The sequence below is a fragment of the Chinchilla lanigera genome, unplaced genomic scaffold (genome assembly GCF_000276665.1).
Source record: "Chinchilla lanigera isolate Chin_1 unplaced genomic scaffold, ChiLan1.0 scaffold00030, whole genome shotgun sequence".
NCBI lineage: Eukaryota > Metazoa > Chordata > Mammalia > Rodentia > Chinchillidae > Chinchilla > Chinchilla lanigera.
Window position 1 is genome coordinate 10,677,165 of NW_004955431.1, and position 26,007 is coordinate 10,703,171.

A 26,007-nucleotide genomic window follows, 5' to 3' on the forward strand; every position below is an offset into this window, starting at 1 on the left:
CTGAAATGCCTTCAGTGAGATTTTATTTTTAAAACTCATTTCTTATGTGAAGTTACATATGGATGATATTACAGCAGAATAACACTGTTCAATTTATTTTCCAAACCTTACCTCGAACTCTGCATGTTTGTGCACATCCTCAGCTCTCTGTCTGTTCAAAATAAACTCAGCCTCATTTGCGACACGGACTATATGGTCCTTCATAGCATGGCACAGTAATCTAAAAAGAAAAGCACATTTGGAATTATTGTTCTTGATTGCTTTGGTTACTATAACCTTTGTGATAATCAAGTTATACTGTTTCAAACATTATTCATTCATAAATATTAAACAAAGCTGGATTATAAAATTAATATACTTTAAAATATAATTCCATGAAATTTGAAATAAAGGAACAGACCATAAACCATACAGTAATATTTCTGTTAAGCAGTATATCATGTGAACCAATGACAAATTTAATTTTAAAAAAAAATATATATATATATCAAGAAAAACCAAGGATTTTGGTAGACATGCTTAAAAATGGCTAGTCAGCATTTATTAGAAATGAATTCTCATATATAAGCTTGATGATCACATATCAGGAAATCTATAGAATAATTTCTCACCTTACATTATTACGAATAAGGGAAATAAATGGCATCTAAAGTTCCTTAGGCTGAGATTCAAAGTTCTAATATGAAACGACAGTGAAATGAAGCTGCAAAAAACTACAACGGGGGGCAAAATTTCAACTGTGTTATTTATTTAAAGATTCACATTGCTTGTAAAATGTGTAATAATTGTATCCCCTGATCACCTCATTTCCAACAAACAGCCATTACTGTTCATTTTATGTGTTCTGAGAGACCAAAAACATACGTCAAAATACAACTATATTCATTACCCTCCACTCTAGTACTAGTATTAGGATATTATACAGTCCATTTTGTGCCACATTTTTAGTCCATAGTGGGCCAATTCCAAGACAGGGAGGCATGGCACAACAGTCTGGAAAAGAAAACATTAGTCTTGGAGATTTCAGCATTATACGTGCAGACTTTCTCATTTTTCTTGTGTTAAACTCTAACATGTGTTAGAGTTTAGATGTGGGATGTCCCCACAAAGCCTTATGTGTTCATGGGCTAGGCTTTGGAAGGTGATTGGTTTATCGGGGCATTAAAGCTGATTTGCTGTTAGGAGGCAGGTTGCTGAAGGGGTGACCTGGAAGGGCATATCTCAATTGTTGGGTCCTTCCTTGAGGTTCTCTGCTTTCCTAGCTTCCATGACATGAGGCATTTTTCCTTTGCCAGACCCTAGTCCTAGTGCCATGCTTCCCTGCCTTTGAGCTACTCAACTATGGCCTAAAAGTGTGAGACAAAATAGATGTCGTTTAAATTGTGGGTACTAGGTATTGTGTCCCAGTGATACTAAAGTGACTAAAACAATGTAGTATAGTTTATTTCTAAAGATGGGCATAACAGCATTTCCCATCCCACTTGCTCTTTTGCAATGTTACTGTCATTGCCAACATGAAAACGAGGAGTCTTTGTTCACCCGTCTTAGAGCTGGGTATTCCCTGTGACTTCCTGTGCCTAAAATAACACAATAGAAATGATTCTGTGTGACTCCAGAGGCTCAGGCAGAAGATGCCTTGCAGCGTTTGACTTTCTCAGAATTCTCTCTCTGATGTCTTCTTCCATGGTATGAGAAGCACACACCACTCAGAGAGCCTCACAGAGAAGAGGTGCTCAGCCCCTCTCAGCAAAGCCAGCCTTCTAGGTAACTGAACGCCCAGGCAACTCCAAGATGGTAAAAGAACCGATTAGATGAACCCAGGTCAGCATGATGGAGAGTGAGATGATACTATAAATTCCAAATTTTAACTTCCACGAAATTATTAGCTTGTATTTTATAGATAGGCTTCAAAAGAAAGAGGACATTCGAAGTGGTACAGCATTGAATTCAGTGATTTTCATAGCACAGGCGGAAGTCTTAAGAAAGTCAAAAATCCATTATGTGCAAATTAGTGCAAAAGACAAAACTTAGATATCAGGAGGCAGCAGAACTGGCTCGTCGTCTGGCTGGTTAACAGGTACCAACTCCGGCCACAAAGGAGTGGGCCGGCAAGGCGAAGAGCATGCTGGTGGTGGTGGGATTCTGTGTAAGGAGACTCTCCTCTCAGATACTCCAGAGGAAAAACAGCAATTATCTGAAAGTCTGTCCCACCTCCAGTATTTATTGGTCATATGTCAACTAATTCAGGTGTTTATTTACCTTGAGGAAAAAACATCTACTATTCTAGGTGACCTCGCCACCAACTTTGAAAGACCATTGATAACAGCTCATCACTCCTTGACCTTGGTGATTCATTCCAGTGATCTCACGGTCTAGCTTACTTCAGGAAGTACCAACTGGCTTCACTAAAATCTTCAAGCTCCAAGAGCTTGCTCTCAAGTGGCAGCCTCCTGCGCTTGCTGCTCTCTCTCTCCCCTTCATCATTCTCAGCCACATCCCAGGCAAAAGCAAGCTCTCGATCGACTCTAACATCCAGTCTTCAGTTCTTCCACCTTGCTCAGAGGCCTTCACTTTAGGCCCAAATTCGCTTCCTTTCCCATCAAGCTTGCATCCCCACAATTCCAGGCTTTCACCCTTCTCTCGCCCAGAATCAATTCCTGATCTATCTGCTACACTGACTCTGAAAACATGTAACCGTCAAGGCATAGCTCTCCTTCCTCAGTCCTAACTCTGAACTCAAGGAAACTCACAAAGCGAATTTCATTGATGATGAGATATGTATTTCTTTTTCACTATTTGTTTTTACTCAGGTTCCCAGAAGAACATGAATGTTTGTACCATCCTAATCTATTCACCTTAAAAGTCATACAAAGTAATTTGAATACACATACAAAGAGAAATCCTCATATTTATTAGCACTTAGTATTAATTTCCTCATCCTCCTCCCTTTGGTAAGTATTAAGCTACATTCTGTCATTATTTTTTGTATTCTGTACTTTTAATTAGAATCACATAATATGTAGCCTTTTGTGTCTGGCCTCATTCATGTAGCATATTTTCCAGATTCATCCATGATATACAATGTACCAGTATTTTATTCACATTTATGGTCAGCACCGCATTATATGCCTATATCACATTTTCTCTATTTATTAATCAACTGATGCCTGTTTGGATTGTTTCCACTTTTTAGCTCTCATGAATAATGCTGTTCTCACCTTTCGGGTGCAAGTTTTTGTGGGAACACATGCTTTTAATTCTTTTGAGAATACACCTAATAGAACTGTGTCTTTGACTTGATGGGTACCAGGAATTGAATTCAGGAACTTGTACTTACCATGTAGGCACTTGTGCCGCTGAGCTATATCCCCAGCATGTTTGACTTGATGAATAGCCAAATATCTTTCTACAGTGGCTAAATCATTTTATGTGTCCACCAAAATTGGAGGTTTCCAATCTCTGAAAATCCTTGCCCACACTTGTTTTTACTTTAAAAGTATGATCATTCTAGTGAGTGTTAAGAGGTATGTTATTATGGTTTCAACCTGTATTCTCCAAGCATTTTACTATTTGTTAACTGGCTATTTGTATACTTTCTTTGGAAAAAAAATTTAAATCCTCTATTCATTTTAAAATTATGTTACTGACCTTTTTATCAATGCATTGTAAGAGGTGTTTATATATGCAGGATATTAGGCAAATGAAATACATGATGAGCAAACATTTCCTCCTTTTCCTCACTTGCCTCTCCAATGTCTTGATAATGAACGCCTTTTGACACACCAAACGTTTGAATTTTGCTGACCATCAAAGTATGTAATTTTCTCTGCTTGTGCTTTTGGTGTCATGCCTAGGAATACTAATGCCTAACCTTAACTCATGCAAACTTCCACCTATATTTTGTTCTAACAGTTGTAGCTCTTACATTTAATTCATGCATTTTGAGCTAATTTTTCCATATGCCATGAGGTCAGGATTCACACTTATTCTTTTTATGTGGGCACTCAATTGCTTCAGCATCATGTGTGGAACAATCATTGTTTCCCCTGTTGAATGGTCCAGCACTCTCAGTGAAACCTGACAGATTATAAATATATGGGTTTACTTCTGAACCCTCAATTTTATTAAACTGGTCTGTAAATCTACCCTTATTTCAGTGCCATACTGTTTTATTGACTGTGGCTTTGCATTAAATTTTGAAACTGAAAAGTGTGCCCTCCTCATTTATTCTTAATGGCCTTTTGGCTATTCAGTGCCTCTAACAATTCCACATTAAGAGTAGGATTATCTTCTACATTTCTGAAAAAAAGCAGCTGAGATTTTGATAGGGACTGCATTGACTCTGTGGGTAAACTTGGGGAGCAGTGACAACGTAAAATCCATTAAGCCTTCCAGTCCATGAACAGGGAAGTTCTTCCACTTATTTACAGCTTTTTAAATTTCTCTACAATGTTTTGAAGTTTTTAATGTGCAAGTCTTGAACCTTCTTGGCTAAATTTATAAAAAGCAACTGAAAAAATTTCATTGTAATAAAAATATATCATGAAATTTACCATTTTAATCATTTTAAGTGTACAGTCAAGTAACACATATCACTTTGTTTTTAATTCACAGAATTCCTTTTGTCTTAAAAAACATAAACTCCTTACTTATCAAAAATCTATTACATCTTCCACCTCTGGCCTCTGGAAACCACCATTTACTTGCTGTCTGTGAGTTTGACTAGGTACTTCATTTAATTGGAACCATGCAGTAATTGTCCTTTTATACTTAATTATTTCACGTAGCATATGCCTTCAAGTTTCACTTGTGTGGTACTAGTCTGCATGAGGCTCATTCACCTTTAGAGCTCAATTATATTACACACATACACCACAGTTTGTTTATCCACTCATGTGGTTATGGATACTTGGAGTATTTTAACATTCTGACAGCTATAAATACTGTATCAATACTTCTCACTTTGTTTCCTCTAACTGCCTTCACCAGACTCTCCAGAACTATTCTAAATAGCACTGGTATGAGTGGGCATTTTTGTCTCATTCTTGATCACAGAGAGAATACATTCAGTCTTTTGTAATTACGCCTGATATTAGATGTGGGCGTGTGTGTGTGTGTGTGTGTGTGTGTGTGTGTGTGTGTACAGATGAGATTTACCAGATTGTTCCCTTCTATTCCTGAGAATACCGAGTCTTTGAATCATTACAGCTTGAATACTGTCAAATACTTTTCAGTATTAAAATGAGCATGTGTTTTTTTCCCAATCATTCTATTAATTTAGTACATTGATTGCTTTTCATATATTAAATCAATTCTGATTTATTTCAATTATGATTATGATCCCAAGGTCCATCCATTTAGCCAGGAATATCTCAATTTTATCTTTCTTTACAGGTAATACTCCATTATATGTTAAAAAAAAAACACACATCTTTTTTTATCCATTCATTGGTTGATGGGCATTTTTGGAAGAACATTTGAGAAGGATTTTCGTTCATTCTCCTTCAAATGTTCGATAGCTATTACAGGGGAAAGCATCTGATCATGCATTTTTCTTTGTTGCAAGTTTTTAAAAGCTACTAACTCAAATTCTTTATTATTACAGTAGTATTCAGGTTTTCTACTTCTTAGGACTCACTTTTGATGTTATGTTTTGAGGATTCTTTTCCCTTTTCATCTAGGTAACCCAATTGGTTGGTATATTGTTTTTTAATAACATTCCCTTGTAATCATTCTTCTTTCTGTAATATTCCTTTATAATGCTTTTACTTTCCGTAAGATCCCTAAGATGATTCCCATTTTCATACCCACTTTAGAAACCTGAGGTTTCTCTTACTTTATATTCTTGATCATTCCAGCTAAAGTTTTGCCAATTTTGTTGACCTTTTAAGGAACCAACCTTTGCTTTCATTAATCTTTTTTTTAATTCTCTATTTTATTAACAATCTAATCTTTATGATTTTCTGTCTTCAGTATGCTGTGAAATTAGTTTGCTCTTTTATCTCTACGAGGAAGATTAGGTTAAATATATGAGACATTTTTATTCTTTTTTTCTTTTGCTTAAGGTAGATATTTACTGCTGTAAATTTCCATCGAGGCCCTAAATTTGTTGAATCCTGTAAGTTTAAACTGAGAAGACCTAAACTCAATCAGTGAAGGTCAGACTGTAAGTTTATCTGTTCTATAGCTATGTTCAGTGAGTTAGGGAAGCATAGGCAAAGAATAAAGGAACATATGAAGATGATATTGCCAAAGTATTATAAACATATAGTTCTTAATAATTGTATGTACACTAAAATATTTGTAAAGAGCAGAATGGACCTCATTAGGAAGGATCATAATCAATTATTTCTTCTGTGTTATTTCTGTAACAGGTACTAAAAATCACTTTCCTATATTCACATATACTCCACTTCTTACTAAGAAACTGCTTTTCCTTTCATTTGGCTAAGGTAACTTTACCCATTTATTTTGTTAATGAATAGCTGATCAAAATTTGTGAATACGCAAAGTTCATCATCAGATGAATTGTTATTTTCACCTTTTGTGCTTTCCTAAGCAGCAAATGTCCTTGTTTCTAATAGTGATTTTGAAAATGTACTTTGAACAAAAAATCTGTGAGACAACAGTACAATGTGAAGTTGTGGGTGGTTCTGACACAGATTCTGTCAATGTGAGAATCCTTTCTCTTTATGATTCTGTGTCATAATCCACCAGTACCTTCACTTTGTGACACTTATACGATTCACACAAGATTAACTCATAAGATGCAGAGCATTGTCCACCATGGCACTCGTGTCCTCCTTTCCTAAAGCAACCTGGGTGTTGTGTGGGAAATGCCAGGCTCACAAGGTGCTTGGCAGAACACTTGGAGACAGCCACCTTCCAGATCCCCCAGCTGAGAAGTGTGCCCAGCCTCAGAATCCCCTGGGACTGCAGCTCTCCTGTTCATTTTTTAATGGCCTTTTAATAGCTTTGTGCTATTCTTTTCTTCATTTCACAATTGAACTTTGCAGTCCTTGGAGATCTCTGGATCTCCCTCAACTCCACCCCCTGTTGATTCAGGGCTATAGGCTTTCCATTTCATACATACTTCATTTCTGGTCTTAATCAGCAGATGTTTAACAGACCTAACAGGTATTTCTCTTAGACGGTCTGCTTTTCTTTCTGCTGACATCAAAAAGAGCTATTGGATCCACATCACTCTCTCTTAAGGATCATGGCCTAAGCTAACAGTTCCAGGCTAAAGACTGCTTTATTTCTTGCTCATGGTTTAAAATCAGAACAGTATTGTTATTTTAAGCATACACCCTCAGGGAATCCCTTCTTTAAGAGGCAATAACATCTAGTGGGGAGAGGCGGCCTTGAGGAGTCCTAAAGCACTGGTGAGGCCAGAGGGTACACTCTGTAGAATGTGTATGTTCTGAAGCAGAAGAAACCTTACAGCAACGAGTAACACATCCAGCTTCAGAAGTCCCACTCACTTTTCAAACTATTAAAACATGGCATTGAAACATCCTATATCGAATTAACCTCATCTTGCCAATTTTACTTTTTCAAAGTTAAGCTCATTTTATTAATTTCTTCCACTGACACTGATACAGTTTAAAGCTTAATCTTCACGCAATGGGATTAAAATCACCCTACAATTTTTCCACTTCCCTCCAATGTTTTTATCCTTGCAAAACATTTTTGCACTCTGCCATCAATGTTAGCTACGCACTCCCCATGATGTTGAAGATCCAATGCAGGGTCCTATGAATGCCAAGCAAGTGCTCTACTAGTGAGTTATAGCCACGGCATAAACTACAACTTCAGTAGCTACTAGTAATATACAGGGAAACAGTCACACTTTTACGATACGTACAAGTTTACTTTTTCAATCCTATGTGCATTTATTTCTTCCTCTAACTAGTGCCATCCCTCCTCTCAACAGGGCTAAGAAATCATTCTCAGTCTCTTAAATATTCTGGGTACTACAATACTCATCATCATATTGTCTTAAGTCTTCCTTCCTCTCTCTGCTTTTCCCTCTTCACTAACCTGACAAAAATCGTGTGTGTGTGTTCGCACACATTTACATGTCTAGCATAACATGTTGTTTTGAAATGTGCAAATACTGTGAGATGGCTAAACTGAAGTGTCAGTACTGTATTATTTCACACACCTGACAATTTTGTGAGTCCTTCTTAAAGTGTAAAAATCAATGAATTTGGTATTTATGGATATTCATCTGTGAATCAACATGACTTGCATGACAATTGTCAAGAAGCATGAGCTCAACAATTGTACATGATAGAGATGATAAACGGCTGAATCAATGAATAAATATGCTAAATGGGAAATATTTTTAATGCTAATGCAGTTTCTAACAACATAAAATGCTGGCATACTTACTGCACAGAACATGAGGTGAATAAATTTTTCAGGTAACAAGAAATATTTACTACTAAACGTTTTCCCATTTGTTCTATCTATATAATTGAGGAAGTAAATGGCATGATCTTCATCTTCCAATACAAGTTTATTTTCAAAAGAAATGTAGTTTGTTCTAATTTAAATTTCCTAGTTTGGCCCAAAGACTCTGAGGTCCTAAATTTTTAACATAATTTCTATAATTTGGTGAAAGAAACAAAACAATTAATAGCACAAAAGCAGTAAGAAAGGCTGAATTGGTCTTTCAATGCTTGTTTCTGTTAATGGTGATGTCAATTTGAGTAAGAAACATCTATGGGATTATTAAAGATTTGGACATGCTTGTTGATGACTGACACATAAGCCACAAACCAATGGCACCAGCCAATAAACTCATAGCCTGGACTGAAAGGGAAGGAAGTCTTCCCTTTTTCTTTTTTTGTGGGGAGCTTCAGTGTTCAATGTTCCCTTTGGACTTGTGTCTCCAGTTCTTTCAGGCCACCCGCAGTCTCTTCCGCCCTCCAATGCAGACACTTTGGCTTTCCAACAGACTCACGCTGGAACGTGCAGTGAGCTCCAGGCCTTCAACCTCTGAGTGGATCTTCCAGGTTCCCAGCATGCAGATGGGCATTCTGTATCACTCCACCCCTGATCCCACAAGAGGGTATTATAAGCCTACCTAGTAAATCCTTCATATAACAATAATAATAATAATTATTATTATTATTATTTATTATATGTTTAAATCTGTTACTCTCTAATACACAAGCAAAGCTAGTATCAAAGTTTTGCTGTTTATTAGCACAAAAACTTTGGCTAAATAATTTCCTGTGAGTCTGAATTTGTTTCTCCATTAGAAAATGGGCACACAATTTTGTATTTCCTAAAAAGTAGGGGTAAGAGTATACATTCAAACCCTAAGATTAGACTTTAAGGTCCTAATTTATTTGTTCAAGAAAGCAAACTTTGATTGGAATTAAAGTTGTTACACAGTGTAGCAGTAGAATAAATTACCACAGTGGCAATTTCTTAAAATATCAAATAAGGCATAGAGTATTTGCTGATACTTCAAGGGAAAGTGTTGCTGGATCTAAGTAGCTTCATTTCTTCTGCTGCTACAATCCTTTAGTAGAATGGTACATTCCTTCAGTAGAATTACATGTAAAAAGCACTTGTAACTTTTGAGAAATTTTTTACAAACTTAGAACTCTTCTGGTCTTGCACTAACATAATGCCAATAAATTTCCGCCTTGTGGAAATGGCGGAATACATGCTCAGTAGTCTGAGATGCGTAACTCCTATTCCAATACTTCTGCACCACCCCCAGTGTTTTTTAAAACAATGAAATATCTCTCAGGGTTATTATAAGGTACAAATTATTATAAAGCATTTGATTTATACTAAATATCCCTAAATGGAAGGTCCCTTCCATGAAAGGTGCAAGTTATACATTGTTTATCTTTATGCTAATTAAAATGAAAAGAGATGGCATATGAAATTAAAATGAAAAGAGATGGTTTTGTTCCGGAGCTCCATTTAATTCTGTGGTAGTACTTCTACATACTTATAATCTAGATCTATACATTGGATGTTAGTTATAAATTGTATACTAATCAATCTGCTTTTTAAAAGCTGATCCATTTTACTGGATTTTATGGGCTGTACAAACTATAAAGACCAAAACATTAGGAAATAGTTGCAGTATATGTCACAGACTATCTTGAGACTAGCTGCTGACATAGAAGGGAGGCTGGAAAAATGGATGCTAGGAACTTAAAAATCTCTTTTTATATAGGGATATTAGGTGAATATTAGGATATTAGATTACATAGGATAACAAGTTATGATCTTAAGATTCCCAGTCTTTCCCAGACAATAAAACCTACAGCGTACTCATGCCTCTCGTTCAACTGAACACCAGTTCATCATGGACCCTACTGCTTTGATTGGGTACAAGGGAGAAGGAAGAGAAACTCGAAGGATAACTTTGGAACTTGAGAATGGTATCTCAACTTGAGAACTGTAGTAGAGACAGACACATAAAAAAGGCCAGGAGAAGAGAAAGAATTAGCATAGGTTGAAAACCATGTCTTTCCTCCCTCTCATTAACTGAGATGAGAAACATCTGGGACTAAGTAATTGTGTTAGATGAAAACAAGAATTCCCCAGATTAACATTTCATTTTTTTCATTTCAAATTGAGGCTTCAAACAAGTCTCATTAACCTAAAATATGTAAGAGGAGGATATTGCATTAATCTATTATGAACTTAAAAATTTAGTAATTCTTATAGTGGCATAGAAAAAAGAAAAGACAGCCTATCATAGTATTTATATTACCAATTTTTGGAAAAGATGAATATAATTGTACTTGTCTGCTAGGATCAGTGTACTAGGTAAGGTTAGTACTCAAACACTGGTTTTATTAATTAACTTAGACATTTACAAAACATATTAAAATGATGTCTCAGCCTATCCAGAGAATCTGATGCCATAGAGCTCTGAGGTGATACCCCAATTGTCCTGTGTTTAAAAATACTCCTTGTTATACTAACACACATAAAAATTTGAGAACAACTGAATCAAAACAGTCTGAATGAGAAATGGACAGGTCTGGATTTGACTTCTATCAATTAACTTCACCTTTAAAAAATCTTTCAGGTAACTATTTTTGAAATACCATGATTAAATACTAAAGAATTGTTTCTAATTAGCTCAGTGTACTGAACATAAGAAAGTGGAGTCCTTTTCTTATGGCACATTTACAGAGGGAATTATTCCCAACTAGTTTATAGCCCAGAAAATTCAATTTATATCAGACCTTCTACTTTTCCCTCTTTCCAATGTCTTTGTAATTAGGATTGCTTCGCTACTTACTCCTCTGTGTAAAATTAGTCCCAACATGTTACTGTCTTTATGGAGACTTTAAATAATTTACTCATTCTATAGCTTAATAAGGATTTGGAAAACATTGTTCTCAGAATAGTAGGATAAATTAAGATTGTCTTTCAGACACATTAGCTATAATCCTGGAATACTATTTAAGAACAGTGGCTTTCCAGCTGTACCCTATGTAGAGTAAAATATAAAAACACTGTATTTAATAACCATCTTTACAAACACAAATGTTTTATCAAACATTTTATCTAACAAGAGGCACTGTAAATAATATTTTTCATCATTTACCCTTTCCTATTTTTGACAATGGTGGTAGCAAATTAGGATTCCACATCTTGTTAACCATTAAAACAAGAGTTTTAGTAATCCTAGGCAAATGATTTTCCTCATTTAGGGTTAACCCTAATCCAAATAATCAAGCTCTTGTATTAAATTCTGGGATTCTAAGTAAACAGATCTGAGTTGTACCATTCTAGAAGAAGGGAACTGATGCCTGCAAGTGTAAGAAAGCCTAAAAAGAGAGGACTACTGCTTGTGACTGGACAGCAATAAGCTCAAGATCAGCGAGATGGCAGAACTGAAGAGAAGGCAGCTTTCTTTAACTCATTTTATTTTATTTAAATTCCAAAAAAAGGAATGAAGCCGGGCATGGTGGCGCACGCCTGTAATCTCAGCACTCAGGAGGCTCAGGCAGGAGGATCACTGCGAGTTCAAGGCCAGCCTGGGCTACAAAGTGAGCTCAAGACCAGCCCAAACTGCGTAGCGAGACCCTGTCTTAAAAAAAAAAAAAAAGACCAAAGAACAACAACAACAAAAAAGAATGAAGACATATGGATCAAAGATATGAAGAGAAAATCTGGAGAAATTTTTGAAAGCAAATGTAACATTTCAAATAGCCACAACAGAATACAGTGATGCCAGGGAGAAATGCGTATGACACTACTGTACCTTTGGTAAAATTTCCAAGCTGTTCTGCACTTCTTCAGAGCACGGTGCCTTACCCAGGGAAAAAGTGCTGTCAGTACTGTTAATATGCATGTGACTAAGCTCTGGCTTATTTTTATAAGAAACTTGCTCCTCTTCTTTCCTCCTCTCTGCTGGCTTGAATGCAGATATGAGGACTGGTGCTGGAGCATGCACCTAAGACCATGAAGCGGTTAACAGAAGCGATGCATAGCAAAGCAAGATTCAAACACAAAGCAACACAGAAACAATCTGGGTCCAGACACCTTACGGACCCCAGCTCACTATCCCTCACCTTTGTATGAAAGAGAAATAAACATGTACCTTTATAAATCCATGACTAGGTTTTTTTTTTCTGTCATTGAAGGAAAATCTAATTCTCATCAAAATTCTAAATGAAAAAATGAACAATAACCCAGAATGGTACAACTGAGTAAGGTTACCATTGTTCACATTGTTTATAGCACTTAAGATGCAGCTGGTCGGAATTAAAATGTCTATAAAATATACATCAGGATTATAAGTCAGTACAGAAAGAACGTAAAATAGCTCTTTAATAAGTTTATTTTGATTGCATGTTGAAATGATATTTTTATATGTTGGAGTTAAATAGTTCATTTAAATTAATGTCACATGTTACTTTTTATTGTTGCTAATATAACATTTAAGACCACATATATGTTGTACATTTTATTTCTATGGAACAGCAGTGATCTAGAACACATACAAATATTTTAATATGGAGCTCTGTAGCTATCTTCACTGAAGAGCAAAAAAGAAAGAAGTCAGAGGCTGTAATATTTCAGATTTAGATCAGGCAGAGGCTATCTTTCCAACAACGACTTCTTAAATGAGAATGGAAGATGTTAATGTACTTTTCCAAGAGAAACTATCTCAGATGAGTTTAAATTTTGTTGTTTCAAGATACAAAGTGAATTAAATGCTCAAGATCCCTGATGGACAATAATTTAAAATCTTATAACTTTGATAAAAAATCCAATGTCTTAGGCAAAATTCTATGCATATATAAATACACATAGACAAATGCAAATACTGTGTGTTATATATGTATTCGATTTTTTGTATGTTACTAATGTTTTCAAGAGCATGAGTGGCTTTCTTATTCTTGATGTGGGTCTAAAGTTAATTATACTTTATTTTTTTAAGTTAATTATGCTTTAGTGCTCTATTCACACAATTAAATTCTTATGAGTTTTTAAAAATATTGTGAATATGTGATATTTTGAATATGCATCCCAGTAAGAGTTTTCTCCTTGAATAAAACCAATATGAATTCTAAGATCTAAGGAAGTCCTAATAATATGATAATAATGAGAGCTAAAACACATTTCTTTTGCAAAAGATGAGAAGAAACAATATGGCTTTTATCTTTACTGTTCTGATTGATAAGTACCATGATGCCTTGCAAAACCTACAAAGGGACCATTATTATCATCTTTATTCTACTATGTGTTTATTTTGAACATTTATTTTGAAAGTTTATTGAGGTATAATTTCTGTATGGGCTTGTTTTTTTTTTTGGTAGCAGGAATCGAACTCAGGACCTTGCACTTGCCAGGCTTGTGCTACTGAGCTATATCCATGGCTAATTTCTATATAATATCAGTTTAAATGCATAGTTTCATGTATTTTGAAAAATGTACATTTCATGTAGCTATAACCACAACCAAGGATATTTCCATCTTCTAAAAATGTTCCTTTATGCCATTTTCTGGCTGTCTGAAGCAACTGATGACCTGTTTGCTGTTTGTATAATTTCATTTTTTTTGGAGTGTCACACGAATGGAATCAAACGTAAATTTTTACTCTCTGGCTTCTTTCAATTTATATAAAGTTTTAAAATTCCATATATATTATATTTGTGGCTCATATCTTTTTATTTACTGAGTATTCTTCCATTATAATGATATACTATACTTAGTTTATACACTTACCTCTTGATGGACAACTAGTTTATACTCAGTCTTTGGCTGTTAGGAACAAAGGTCCTATGAATACCTACATACAGATTTTAATGTGGACTTATGCTTTCATTAGTATTGGGAGAACATCTAGGCTTGACATTACACTGGGTCTTATAGCAAAAGTAGGATTGGCATGGTAAGACTGTGACAATACTGTTTTCTAAGCAGATGGACCATTTTGCACTCCTACTAGTAAGGCTCAAGTATTCCATTGGCCCTATATCTTCACTAGGCCTTGGTGTTGACAGTCTGTATGATCACACTCACAGCTGGAGAATTATAGGTAGGTATGTGGTGATAACTAATTGTGCCCTGAAGTTGAATTATCTACATGAAATGAACATCTTTTCATGTGTTATTCAGATTTTTATGAGTATTTTTTAGAGTGTAATCAAGATTTTCTGCCCAGTCTGGGCAGCATTTCTTTTTTTTGCTTTTTTCTTTTTTTGCTTTTTTCTTTTTTTTCTTTTTGTGGTTGCACTAGGAGTTAAACCCAATACCTGGCACATATTAGGCAAGTGCTCCACCACTGAACTACAGCCCTACAACCCTAGCCATTTTTACAAAGCTAATTCTTTTAAGACAAGATTGTAGTAAGCTCTCCAGGTTGGCTGTGGATGTGAATCTCTGCGCTTATGAGTATGCCACCAACCCTGAATCGTTTTTTAAATGTTGCATTATTTTTCAATAGTTTCTCTAGTGTCACTGCAAGAGTTTAACAGCACATTTTATGATACAAACAGGAAATCCTATATCCCACGGTGCAAGGTGCCTTTTATTTATGTACTATATTGCTGAAAATTTTTTTGTCTACCTTCTGGTGAAATGAGTATTAATATTAAAAATGAACTCACCTCTAACAATGTGCCTAGAGTATTGATTCTTTTATGTAGCTGGAAATAATTATTCTATGTTAATAAAATACCAATTTTGCTATAATTTTCACTAGTTTTATATTCAACTTCTAAAAAGAAAGTAGGCATCTCACTGAAAATCTCCCTTACACGTAACCATTATCATTAGGTCCTGGCTTATCCTCCTGCTTTATGTGCAAATACATATATGCACACATACTGTCTTTCTTATATCTGCTTCCTTCATGAAATTAACATACTAAGTAATTCCGGTCTAGCATCTTGCTCTTTTGTAGTAATGATATAGTCTTTAGCAACTCATCTGCTGTTTGGGTCTGTTTGTCTATAAATGTGGCATAAGCTATGTGTAAGGACTATCTAGCAGGATGTGTCTAAGGAACTCGTCACTGGAGTAGGCAGAAGGAAGCGTTTGGTGTAGGAAAGGCTAGTTCTTCATTGTCCCTAAATTCCACTCCTGTCTACTACTTCTGTTGATAAGATGGCCACAACTTCATATGAAACAAATGCCTCATCAGAGTGTAGACTGAAATGTCCACAGGAAGGTAGGAAGGCAGAGACCAGTCCAGTTTAAATGGTTTTCTGCTTTCTGTCTCATCAGGTTAAATCTGGATTCTGTTCTAGATGCTTAGTCTTGGTTACAAGGAAAAACAATGCAGGAAACAGCTGAGCTGTTCTAGGTTGCATCCACGCAACCTGCAACTAGAACTGCGGCCAGGGAATTGCAAAGATGTTGGAAACAAACTCCTAGACTAAAGGGCAGCCAGGTTGTGCTCTGGATGCCACAAGCAAGACCCAGCGCAGCACTAAGGAACTGGTTACAAAGTATTTAAACTCAAATCAGCCTACTTGAATCCAAAGACAATGCAATCTGTGATCTGCAGAGGAAGGTGGTGTGGGGCAGGGATGGACAGGGCCTGCCTTTTAACTATGGAATTTTAAGATGAACACTCTTCCTTCTTTTGAATTGATTTCTTTATCCCTCTTTATATCAACACTGTAGTGCCTTAATTATTGCAGCCTCAGGACAAGTCTCAAAGTTGCTCAAATTAGCTGGCTGTGATATTTTATATGTGAGTCCTTTGTATTTTCAGGGTTTTCATTCAGCTTATCCATTTCTATCAAAAACACTTCGAACAGCAACAATAAACAGTGTGATTTTGTTCGGTCTGTGATGATGTGGGGAGAACTACCACCTTCACAGTTTTGGTCTTTAGATCTGTGAAGACGGTCTATCTCTGTAACTGTTTTAAAAATATTTTCAGAAATATGTTGTAATTTTTCTTGTACAACTCCTTTACATATTAAAAATATCTCTATATTTCACGTTTTTGATAGTAATATAATAATTTTATTTTACTATCTTTTAAAATGATGATAATGGATTTTGAATAATAACCTTACACCATGTGACTGCTAAATTCACTTATTAGTTCTAGTATCATTTTTAGGCACCTTAGAATCTCTACTTGTCTAACTGAACTAGTCTTGGTTATCACAAAGAACAAACAGTGAATACAAATAATGAGGGAAAATGTCCTTGCCTTAGTTTGCGCTATAGGAAAAGCATTCAGTCTTTCACTACTAGGATGTTAGTTGTGCTTTTATAAATGTCACTTATCACGTTGAGAGAATTCAATTTCTAGTTTAGGGAGAGATCTATCATGAATAGGTGCTGACTTTCAAGTGCTTTTCCTACATCTATAAAGACAACCCTGTGTACACACACACACAGACACATACACAATTAGTCTATTTGGTTTGTTACACTGATAAACAACACAACATGTAACACTGGACATGTAACAACATGTAACATAGAACATGTAACAACACGTAACACTGAATGTTCCATCAATTTTGCAGTTTTTGAATTTAGAATTTATGTTCACAACATAATTGTTTTCATTTATTGCTGGATTTAATTTGTTAAACCTTGCTAAACATGACTTGTGTATGTTTATAATGGGTATCAATCTGTAATTTCTTTTCTTGAAATGTCTTTAATGTTTGTATCAAGAGATTTCACAAAATGAGCTATAAAACGTTAACTCCTAATTGTGGAAAACATTAGTATATAATTGGTATTATTTCTTCTTTAAATGCTTTGTATGGGCCAGGGATATAGCTCAGAGGCACAAGCGCCTGCGTGACAAGTGCAAGGTCCTGAGTTCAATTCCCAGTACCAAAAAAACAAAACAAAACAAAACAAAATAAATGCTTTGTAGAAATATGTAAGTATTTTAAAAATATCTTCCGCACTCTTAACAAAGTCCATTATTTTCCTTACATTATGGTGTAAATACAGAAATTTAGGTTTCAGTATAACGGATTGTTTTGAAGTTCTCTTTATACTGAAGGCTTTAAAAGAAACTAAATGTTTCCTACTCTATCAGCATTGAGAATCAAGAAAATTATTGACTCACACTTGAAAGTCAGGAAAACACTATTTAGACAATATAAAGCTCAAAAATAATAACATTATATCTACATTTATTTTATTAGTAATGAAGAATATAGGTATTTCCTGTTGCTCTACATCTTAATTTTCACAATAAAACCTGAGGCTGTTTTATTATTGTTGTTTATCCCACACCATGTGTACCTATACATTTTTGGATCCCTCTCTTAAATAATTCTATAATCACAGCTGTCCACTGGAATAGCTCCTCTTACATCACTGAAATGTCTACGTCATTTACTTTGCACTTATTCATTTACTACTTATACTTTTAAATGCTTTTTCTGCATGTAAAATGTAACTTTTCAATGCTTTATTGCAAAGAGTACTTATGTTCTAGCTGAAATTAACCACATAGTAAGTGTTTTACTAATATTTACTCAAGTTTGTTCTTTCTTATGCACTATAATTAGTAGGTAATAAGAACCTCAGGATTACCTTTCTGTGTATTATATTACTTTGTAGTAAAAATAAACAAACACCACAAAAACAAACTTTTCTTAATCCCCGTTCAGGCAGGACTGGGACATGTAGTGAAGGTAGTACGCTGGTTTTTTAATTGTTGATCTATACAGTAAGAATCTAGGAAAATGATCATTTCACCAAAATGTGAACTAATCAGCCTCTGTCTCAAAGTTAGTTTCATAATATCTTGAGAAAACTTTCCAACCTTGGCCTGGACTCAAAATTCATAGCTAAAACTATTTCCATATTCTTCTCTTCACCCACCTATTTATCTTATTCTTCACCTCTCCAGTTTTAGTTGTAGCCACGGGCTGACCTCAGGTTAGTGTGCCTCCTCCCATCACCGATGGCTCACTCTGACCTGCATCTATTTTTAAACAACGTCGCTGCCACAAATGCACAGGCCAGCTCCGTGATGCTTTGTTGGGCAGTCGATCTTACTTGTAAGGTTATAGAAACCAATACAAGTTTTCTAATAAAGGCACTGATTATCTACTGCTTCACAGGCTTCTCTTTACAATAAGAAAGCTAAGAGCAGTAAAATCACATGTTTCTATGAAATAAAAATGAGAAAAATCTGGACCAGAAAGAAATATGTCTAAGTAGAGCACCTTTTTTTCTGTTTTAATATCATGAACTATGAGTGCTTTATGCAATAGTACTTAACTCTCACCAAAGTTACAGTAATAGTGATTGGAGAGAAATATATGTAAGGTTGTTCTCAGAAGAAAAAAAATCAACATATATGCACATGTAGAAATATTTAAAATATGGTTAAAATTTACTTCAAATAAAATTTAAAATGCTGTGATTTGAATGTGTCCTCAAAAGACCTTGTGTTTAAATCTTAATCCCAATTGCAACAGTGTTGGGAAGTGGGAATTCTAAAGAGGTGAACAGGTCATGAGGACTCTCATGAATGAATTAACGCTGTCACTGCAAGAGTGGCTTCTCACAGAAGTTAGTTCAATCCCCTCTTGCTCTCTCTTGACGCACCTTTCAGATGCTGAATCCTCAGTTTTTGACTTCCCCACATGCAGAATGCTGAGCCAATCAATTTCAACTCACTGTAAACTACCCAGTCTTTGGAACTTTGTTATAGTAGCATAAAAGACTAAGACAGCTACATTTGAAATATACTTCCACATTAATTTAACTCTAACCATTATTAAATGGGACCTACTTATTTGTTTTGGGTACAAAGATTTTATCTTTCATCAATGTCTAAGGTCATGTCTACAAGTCAGAAATATATTTAAGATCAGTACAACTCATTTTATAAAATCAAAGAATTTTTAACTTTTTAAATAAAATTAAGTGTGCTTGATAACTTATTACACATGTAAAATAAATAAAACAGTAAGAAAAAGGTACTGATGAGGCTCCACATGAAGAAATTATAGGGAGGAAACTTTATTTTCCAAGAGTTTCTAGAGATTTTTGGTTAAAAATCAAACCAAAATGTCAACTCTAAGAAAAAGATTCTTATTTCACAGCTTTGGTTAATGGTTTTCCTTGTTGTTTTTGTTTTAAACACAATTTTTGCAAAGACACAAGAGACTCAAGCAAACCAAAAGTTACTTGTAAAATTAAATAACACATTCAAATTGGGGCCATAAAATTATAAAGAGTTATATTTGGATGCAATATGGTCCTTCTCTTAAAAACCCATGACATTCAAGTTATATTTTTTCTCTAATTCTAAAGAACAAGGTAAAAATTGAAGCCTTAAGAACCTGAGGCTAAATTGAGTATTAAACATGAATACATTCTCATCTTGTATGGTGAATATTCATTAATTATATCCTGTATTCTTTTCAAAAGAATGATAAAGGTTTATTTTTGGCAATTAATTATGTTTTTTTCAAAAGATCATTCCAATTCCATACTTTAAAAATTCTTTATTACCTTACTCAATTCACATTTTAATAATTTAAATTCCAATTATTATTGCCAAGATATTATAGGCAATTTTACATCCCATTAACCTAGCTTTGTTTTAATTATAAAGATCCTTTGTTAGATTCCTTTAAATGATTCAGTTTATAATTTCAGCCTGTCCTGGGGAGTACTTTAATTCAGCTGCACATTCATCACCTGTTTTTGTCCTGTTAATTGTAGACAACTGTACAATTGCTTTTTCCAGCTATGATTGATGAATTGTATTCACAAGTGTAGCTGTTGAGTAGGATAAACATTTATAACAATTTCCACTTAAAGATTTCTATCTTCATTCCCATAGGGACAAATTAAAGACTGATATTGTAACAACTGAGGGTAAGTGATTTATTTTTAGTGTTTCATTTTAAAGCAAATAATAATGTTAAGGAAATGTTACCTGTCCATGAAATGAGAGAAAATCATGAGTATAATATCTAATTTGTGCATAGCACATAGTAGGCATCAACAATAGTTGCCAGATAAACAGAGTAATGTGTTTTTACTATAAGTATATCCAAACTAAATTTGGTACTTCTCTGAAACAGAACTCATGATTTGAATTTGCGAAACATCTAAATTTAAATAAACGACCGGAACTAAAGCTGGGAGTCAGAGAAATCCTGAATATGTATTACATGTTACAACCAAAAATAAACATTTTCACATTTTAAGTACCTATTTATGAGAGCAGCTGTAAGAAATAAATATGTATTATTGTGAACTCTTAGACAAACTGGGATAAATAATATCATAATATTATACAGATATGAAATAGAAGGAGGGTAGAGCTGATGTCTGAACTCAATATAAATATATACTGTTGTATATGTTATATAAGGTAATAGTCACAGAGGAAGGAAGTCATAAAAATGCACGGTACATGTTGAGTAGGATAAACACAACGATTTCCACTTAGAGGCACCAACACTAAGGTATGGTAAATATAAACCAGCAGGAAATGGAGGTGCTAGAAGAACAGGGAAGGCACCTGATCCAGACTGGGGGTCATTTCCAGTGAACAGACTCTTTCCTCCCAAATGAAAGAAGTTACTCTGTTAAAGCAAATGGCCATCTTCTTTGAAATGTGGGCTGCTGGAGAAAACATTACACTATCGGAAGACACAACCCACATCAGCTGACCAAACTGTCCAGTAAGCCTGCAAAGTTTCATTTCCTCACTCTTTTCTCTTTTGTGTTTTTCCACTTGGTATTTTCAACGCTCCACATTACTCTCTTCTCTCACATGTAACACCCACTTCCTCCAGTTTCATTCTTAGCAAATGATTCTTCTCTGCCCCTTCATAAAGAAAACAGTAGGCATCATCTGAGAGCTCTTCCAAAGTAACTGCGGGAGCCACCACTTTAACTGCCTGCACCCTTCCTCAGTGGTCTACGAAAACCAAGGCTTCCACCTCACTCCTCCCATCTCAGAAACTGCTCTTTTGCTATTACCTCCTTTCTTTTCTACCATATTGGCTTCTTTCTGTTGGTATTTAAAAGTAGCCTTTCCTTCTAAAAAATAAAAAACAAAAGACCCCAAATAAAAAAGTTATGTGCTTACAGAAATTATTTTACTTGTCTCCTTCCTGACTGAAGATCTTTATAGAAGTACTTGCTGCATGTCTGTCATTTCACATGTCCTTAAGCTACAGCTCTCACTCCTGAATTCAATACTAGCTTGCATCTGTCCCCACTACTCCAGGTAAAGTACCACTGGCTCACAAGACAGCTCCTGCAGCTCCGGGCTCCCACAGCACACTTAATTATATTCATACCTGTGACTACTTAAGGACTGCTTCCTCTACTAGACTGGAAGCTCTGTTATGGCAAAGCCTGCGTCTATACCCAGCATCAGTAGCACATACATACCCACTACTTTGTTTAGAAGGGGTCACTATGATCTTTTTGTGACTGAAATCTGTAGTCTTTTAAAATCTGTTTTAAAAATCTTCTTTTAGCCATTCACTCCTTCTCAACATTCTACTTACAATTTTCTCCTTTGTTGGTTAAATAAATATTTGTAATTACTAACTATATGCTAAGTACAATTCCGGACAACTGAGATGTAGTAGCAAAGAAGACAATAAATAAGAAATGTGTTCTTAAGGAAAGTAGGCTTAAGTGGAGGGAGAAAAATACAAACAAGTAAACAAACAAGATAATGTGATATATTATTAAGGTGTTAAATATGGTCATAGTGTCAGGATGTAATAACTGATGCAGACAGTTGGGGGAACCTCTGTAATAGGGAGGCATTAAACATGATTCCTGAACGATACATACAGCCAAACATAAAGATAAGGGGAAAGAGGTTTTCAAGCAGTAAAAGCTTAGCCCTGTTTTGTACTCACTAAACGCACTGGCCCTGAGCATCCTATCCAGAGCCTTGTCTGTTATTTACCGTGTACCAGCTGGGCTGGGTCTCTTAAATGTCACTATCCACCCCAAGTGTTTGGAGAACTCAAGACCCAAAGGCTTCACGCCTACTACACAGCTGTAATTGGACATTAACAAGCTCACTGTAACCCAGAGTGAAGACGTCTCTAATTCTACCCAAGTCCTCCTTTCTCTATTTGTCTAGTTAGGTAAATTATACCTTAAAATATATAGTTACTAAAGCCAGAAATCAAGTTTCCTTGAGTCTGTTACAGTGTTAAGTTTTACTGATTTATCTCCCAAATGCTACTTAAAATTTGTTCAGTTCTTCTAACAGCCACTATCAGTCCATGACACCATGGTCTTCCATATAATTATTGAAACCTCATTTCCATGTCCCTGTTCCAGTCTTGAGCCTCTGAAATCTGTTCCCATACTGCAGGCAAGGCCTAAACCTTTCAATTACTTCCCAGCACCCTACCCCATGGCATGATCTATGCCAATGGCCCTTTCCACACAGGGACTTCACATCTTGATGTGTCCAGCACACAGTACGCACATAAATGTCTGCTGGCTTGCTGAGAACACTGCTGCAGCAAAGTATCCTGCTCTGTTGTCTCCAGGTCTTTCTCACCATGCCATTCCCTCTGCCTAGAATTAATATAATTTATTTATCTCCACTATCTTTTGATCATGTTACCGTTACTAGGACATTTTTGTCTATGGCATGTTTGCACGCCTTGTGCAGAGCCGGTGCAGGTGTACATCACGTCTTCATTCCTCCCCTCAGCCCCTTTCTCTCCTCTCCCTCCCTTCGCCATCTCTTGATCCTCTTCTCATTTAAGAAACAGATATCTCCCTACTTCCTCTTTTCTAGCGTTTATTTTGCTCTTTACTTATGATTTCAGTTTCTCATAGAACAAGATATTTAAGTTTGTGTGTTTGATTATTTCATTCAACATGGTCTCAAGGGGCATTCATTTTCCTATGAATGACTCCAGTTATTCTTTATGGCAGAATACTCCACTGTATATAAGTAGTACATTTTATTTATCTATTCATCTGCAGATGGACATATAGTCTGCCTTACCTATTATATAGCACTATAATATAATGTCTTTAACTCTTTTGGGAAGGGAAAGAGTCAGGTCAAATGGAATTTGTAGTCTTTTTTTTTTTGTTTTTGGTATCAGGAATTGAACTCAGGACCTCACATTTTCAAGGCAGGTGCTGTGTTGCTGAGCTAAATCCCCAGCCCCCTAGTCTTAATTTTCTAAGGACTAGGGGGCTGGAGATTTAGCTTCTCTTGAATCTTCTCTGCAAATAAGGACAATTTAACTTTTCTCTTCCAGTACATAGTCCTTTTATTTCTTTTTCTTGCATAATTATTCTCGCTAATTTTTTAAAAGTACTATATTGAACAGAAGTAGTGATAGTGGACATCCTTGTCTTGTTCCTGATTTTACATGGAAAGCTGTCATTTCCCCCCATTTAAAATGATACTAGCAGTTGGTTTGTCATAAATTGCTTTTACCTGATTGAAATAAGGTCCTTTTATAACTATTTTCTTCAGAGATTTTTATCATAAGAGGATGCTAGATTTTGTCAAAGATTTTTTCTGCATTTATCAAGATGATCATCTGATTTCTGTCCTTGCTCTGTTATGTGATGTATTATACTTAATGATGTGATGTGTTGAACCATTCTTGAATCCTAGAATGAAGCCTATTGCTCATGATGTATGACCTTTTTGATACTATGGTGGATTCTGTTTCTCAGTGTCTTGCTGAGGATCTCTGCATCTATATTCATTAAAGAGTTTGGTCTATAGTTATTTTATTTTTATCTCTGGTTAGATTCTTGTCTGTTTTCGTAATTAGGATAACACTAGTTTCTAGGAGTTACTTTAGGAGTACTCCTTCCCTTTCAATTCCACCAACAAGCTTCAAGAATATTGGTATTAGATCTTCCCTCGAGTTTTTGCAGAATTCTACAGTGATGCAGGTCGTGGTGGTGCACACCTGTAATCCCAGCACTTGGGAGGCTGAGGCAGGAGGATCGCTGTGAGTTTGAGACCAGCCTGGGCTACAAAGTGAGTTCAAGGCTAGCCTGAACTGCATAGCAAGACCCCATCTCAAAAGGAGGGAAAAAAAAAAAAAGAGAAAGGAAAAAATAGAATTCTGCAGTGAGTGCACTGGGACCCGGGCTTTTCTTAGTTGACATATTTTTTCTTTTTAAATACAGCTTCTACTTTACTGCCTATTTTTGGATTATTAAATGTTTTTTAATCTCTTTCTTCGTTCAATTTTAGTAATCAATATGTATCTAAAAATACATTCACTTCTTTAGAATTCTACAATTTATTGGGATACAGGTTTAGTTAATATTCATTTTGATCTAGATTAATTTTGATTTCACCTTTTCATTTCAAATTGCATTGACCTTAGTCTTTTCCTTCTGCTTTGGCACAGAATGGCTAAAGGTTTGCCTACTGTGTTCTTTCTCTGAAAGAACCAAGCCTTCAAATACTTGATCTTTTTAATTTCAATTTCATTGAGTTATGCTGTCATCTTTATACTTTCCTTGTATAAGTTTTGGGTCTGAACTGTTTCATTCTGTTTTTGTGATGTGGGCATTCACAGTGATTAAACATCACTTTTAGGTTGAACTGGCATTGTGATTTAGTTTTACAAACTGTTGCATTTTTTCCTAGCTTTTCTCAGTAGCCATTGTGTATATAGAGTGTATTGTTTGAATCTCAAAATTCATACAGAACCAGAAGAGACCAAAAATAGCACAAATAATTCTGGCAAGGCAGGGGGTATCACAATCCCCAATTTGAAGTTATACTACAAAACTACTGTGGTAAAAACAGCACAGTACTGACAAAACAAAACAAACCCATCAATGGAACAGAATAGAAGATACAGAAACAACTCAAAGCACAGTCAGCTACCTTATTTTTGACAAAGGGCCAAAACATCCTCACTGGAAGAAAGAGCCTCTTTAATAAATGGTGCTGGGAAAATTGGCATTCTACCTGCTGAAAAGTAAATATGGACCCATATCTCTCCCCATGAACTAAACTAAAATCAAAATGAGTCAAAGATCTAAGTATTAAAACAGAAACAAACTGCTCGGAGAAAAAATAGATAAAACTTGAAGACAAAAGTGTGGGCAAAGACTTTATGAATAAAACCGTGATCACACAGGAAATATTACTGGTACCTCATTGTATTAAAAAGCTTTTGAACAGAAATAGAAGCCACCTACAGAGTAAAGAGAAAACCCACAGAATGGGAAAAAGTTTTTACTAGCTATTCCTCAAAATATTGATATTTAGAATATATAATTTTAAAAATCAGACCTCACCCAAATATAAGGAACCAAATGGGGATTTGAAATAACACTTTTCAGATGATGAAGTACAAACAACAGATATATAAAAAATGATCAATATCACTGGCCATTCTAGAAATGCAAATTAAAACAACACTGAGATTCTATTTCACTATAGAAAGAACTGCTATTATCAAGAAACCAACCAACAATAAATGCTGGTGAGGCTGTGAGAAAAAAGAAACCCTTTTCCACTGTTGGTAGAAGTATAAATTGGTATACCCAATATGGCAA

At 35.3% G+C, this 26,007-nt stretch overlaps 1 protein-coding gene across 7 annotated transcripts in view; it reads right to left on the minus strand.

The window, feature by feature from the left end:
• Nucleotides 1–26,007, minus strand: part of Nbea (neurobeachin) — a gene marked incomplete at its 5' end in the record, with an annotated part of 638,824 nt that overhangs the window by 298,104 nt on the left and 314,713 nt on the right. For all 7 annotated transcript variants that reach the window (XM_013515839.1, XM_013515836.1, XM_013515838.1 and 4 more), the window contains 1 exon segment: nucleotides 112–220. In XM_013515839.1, coding sequence (XP_013371293.1) covers nucleotides 112–220 — 109 coding nt within the window.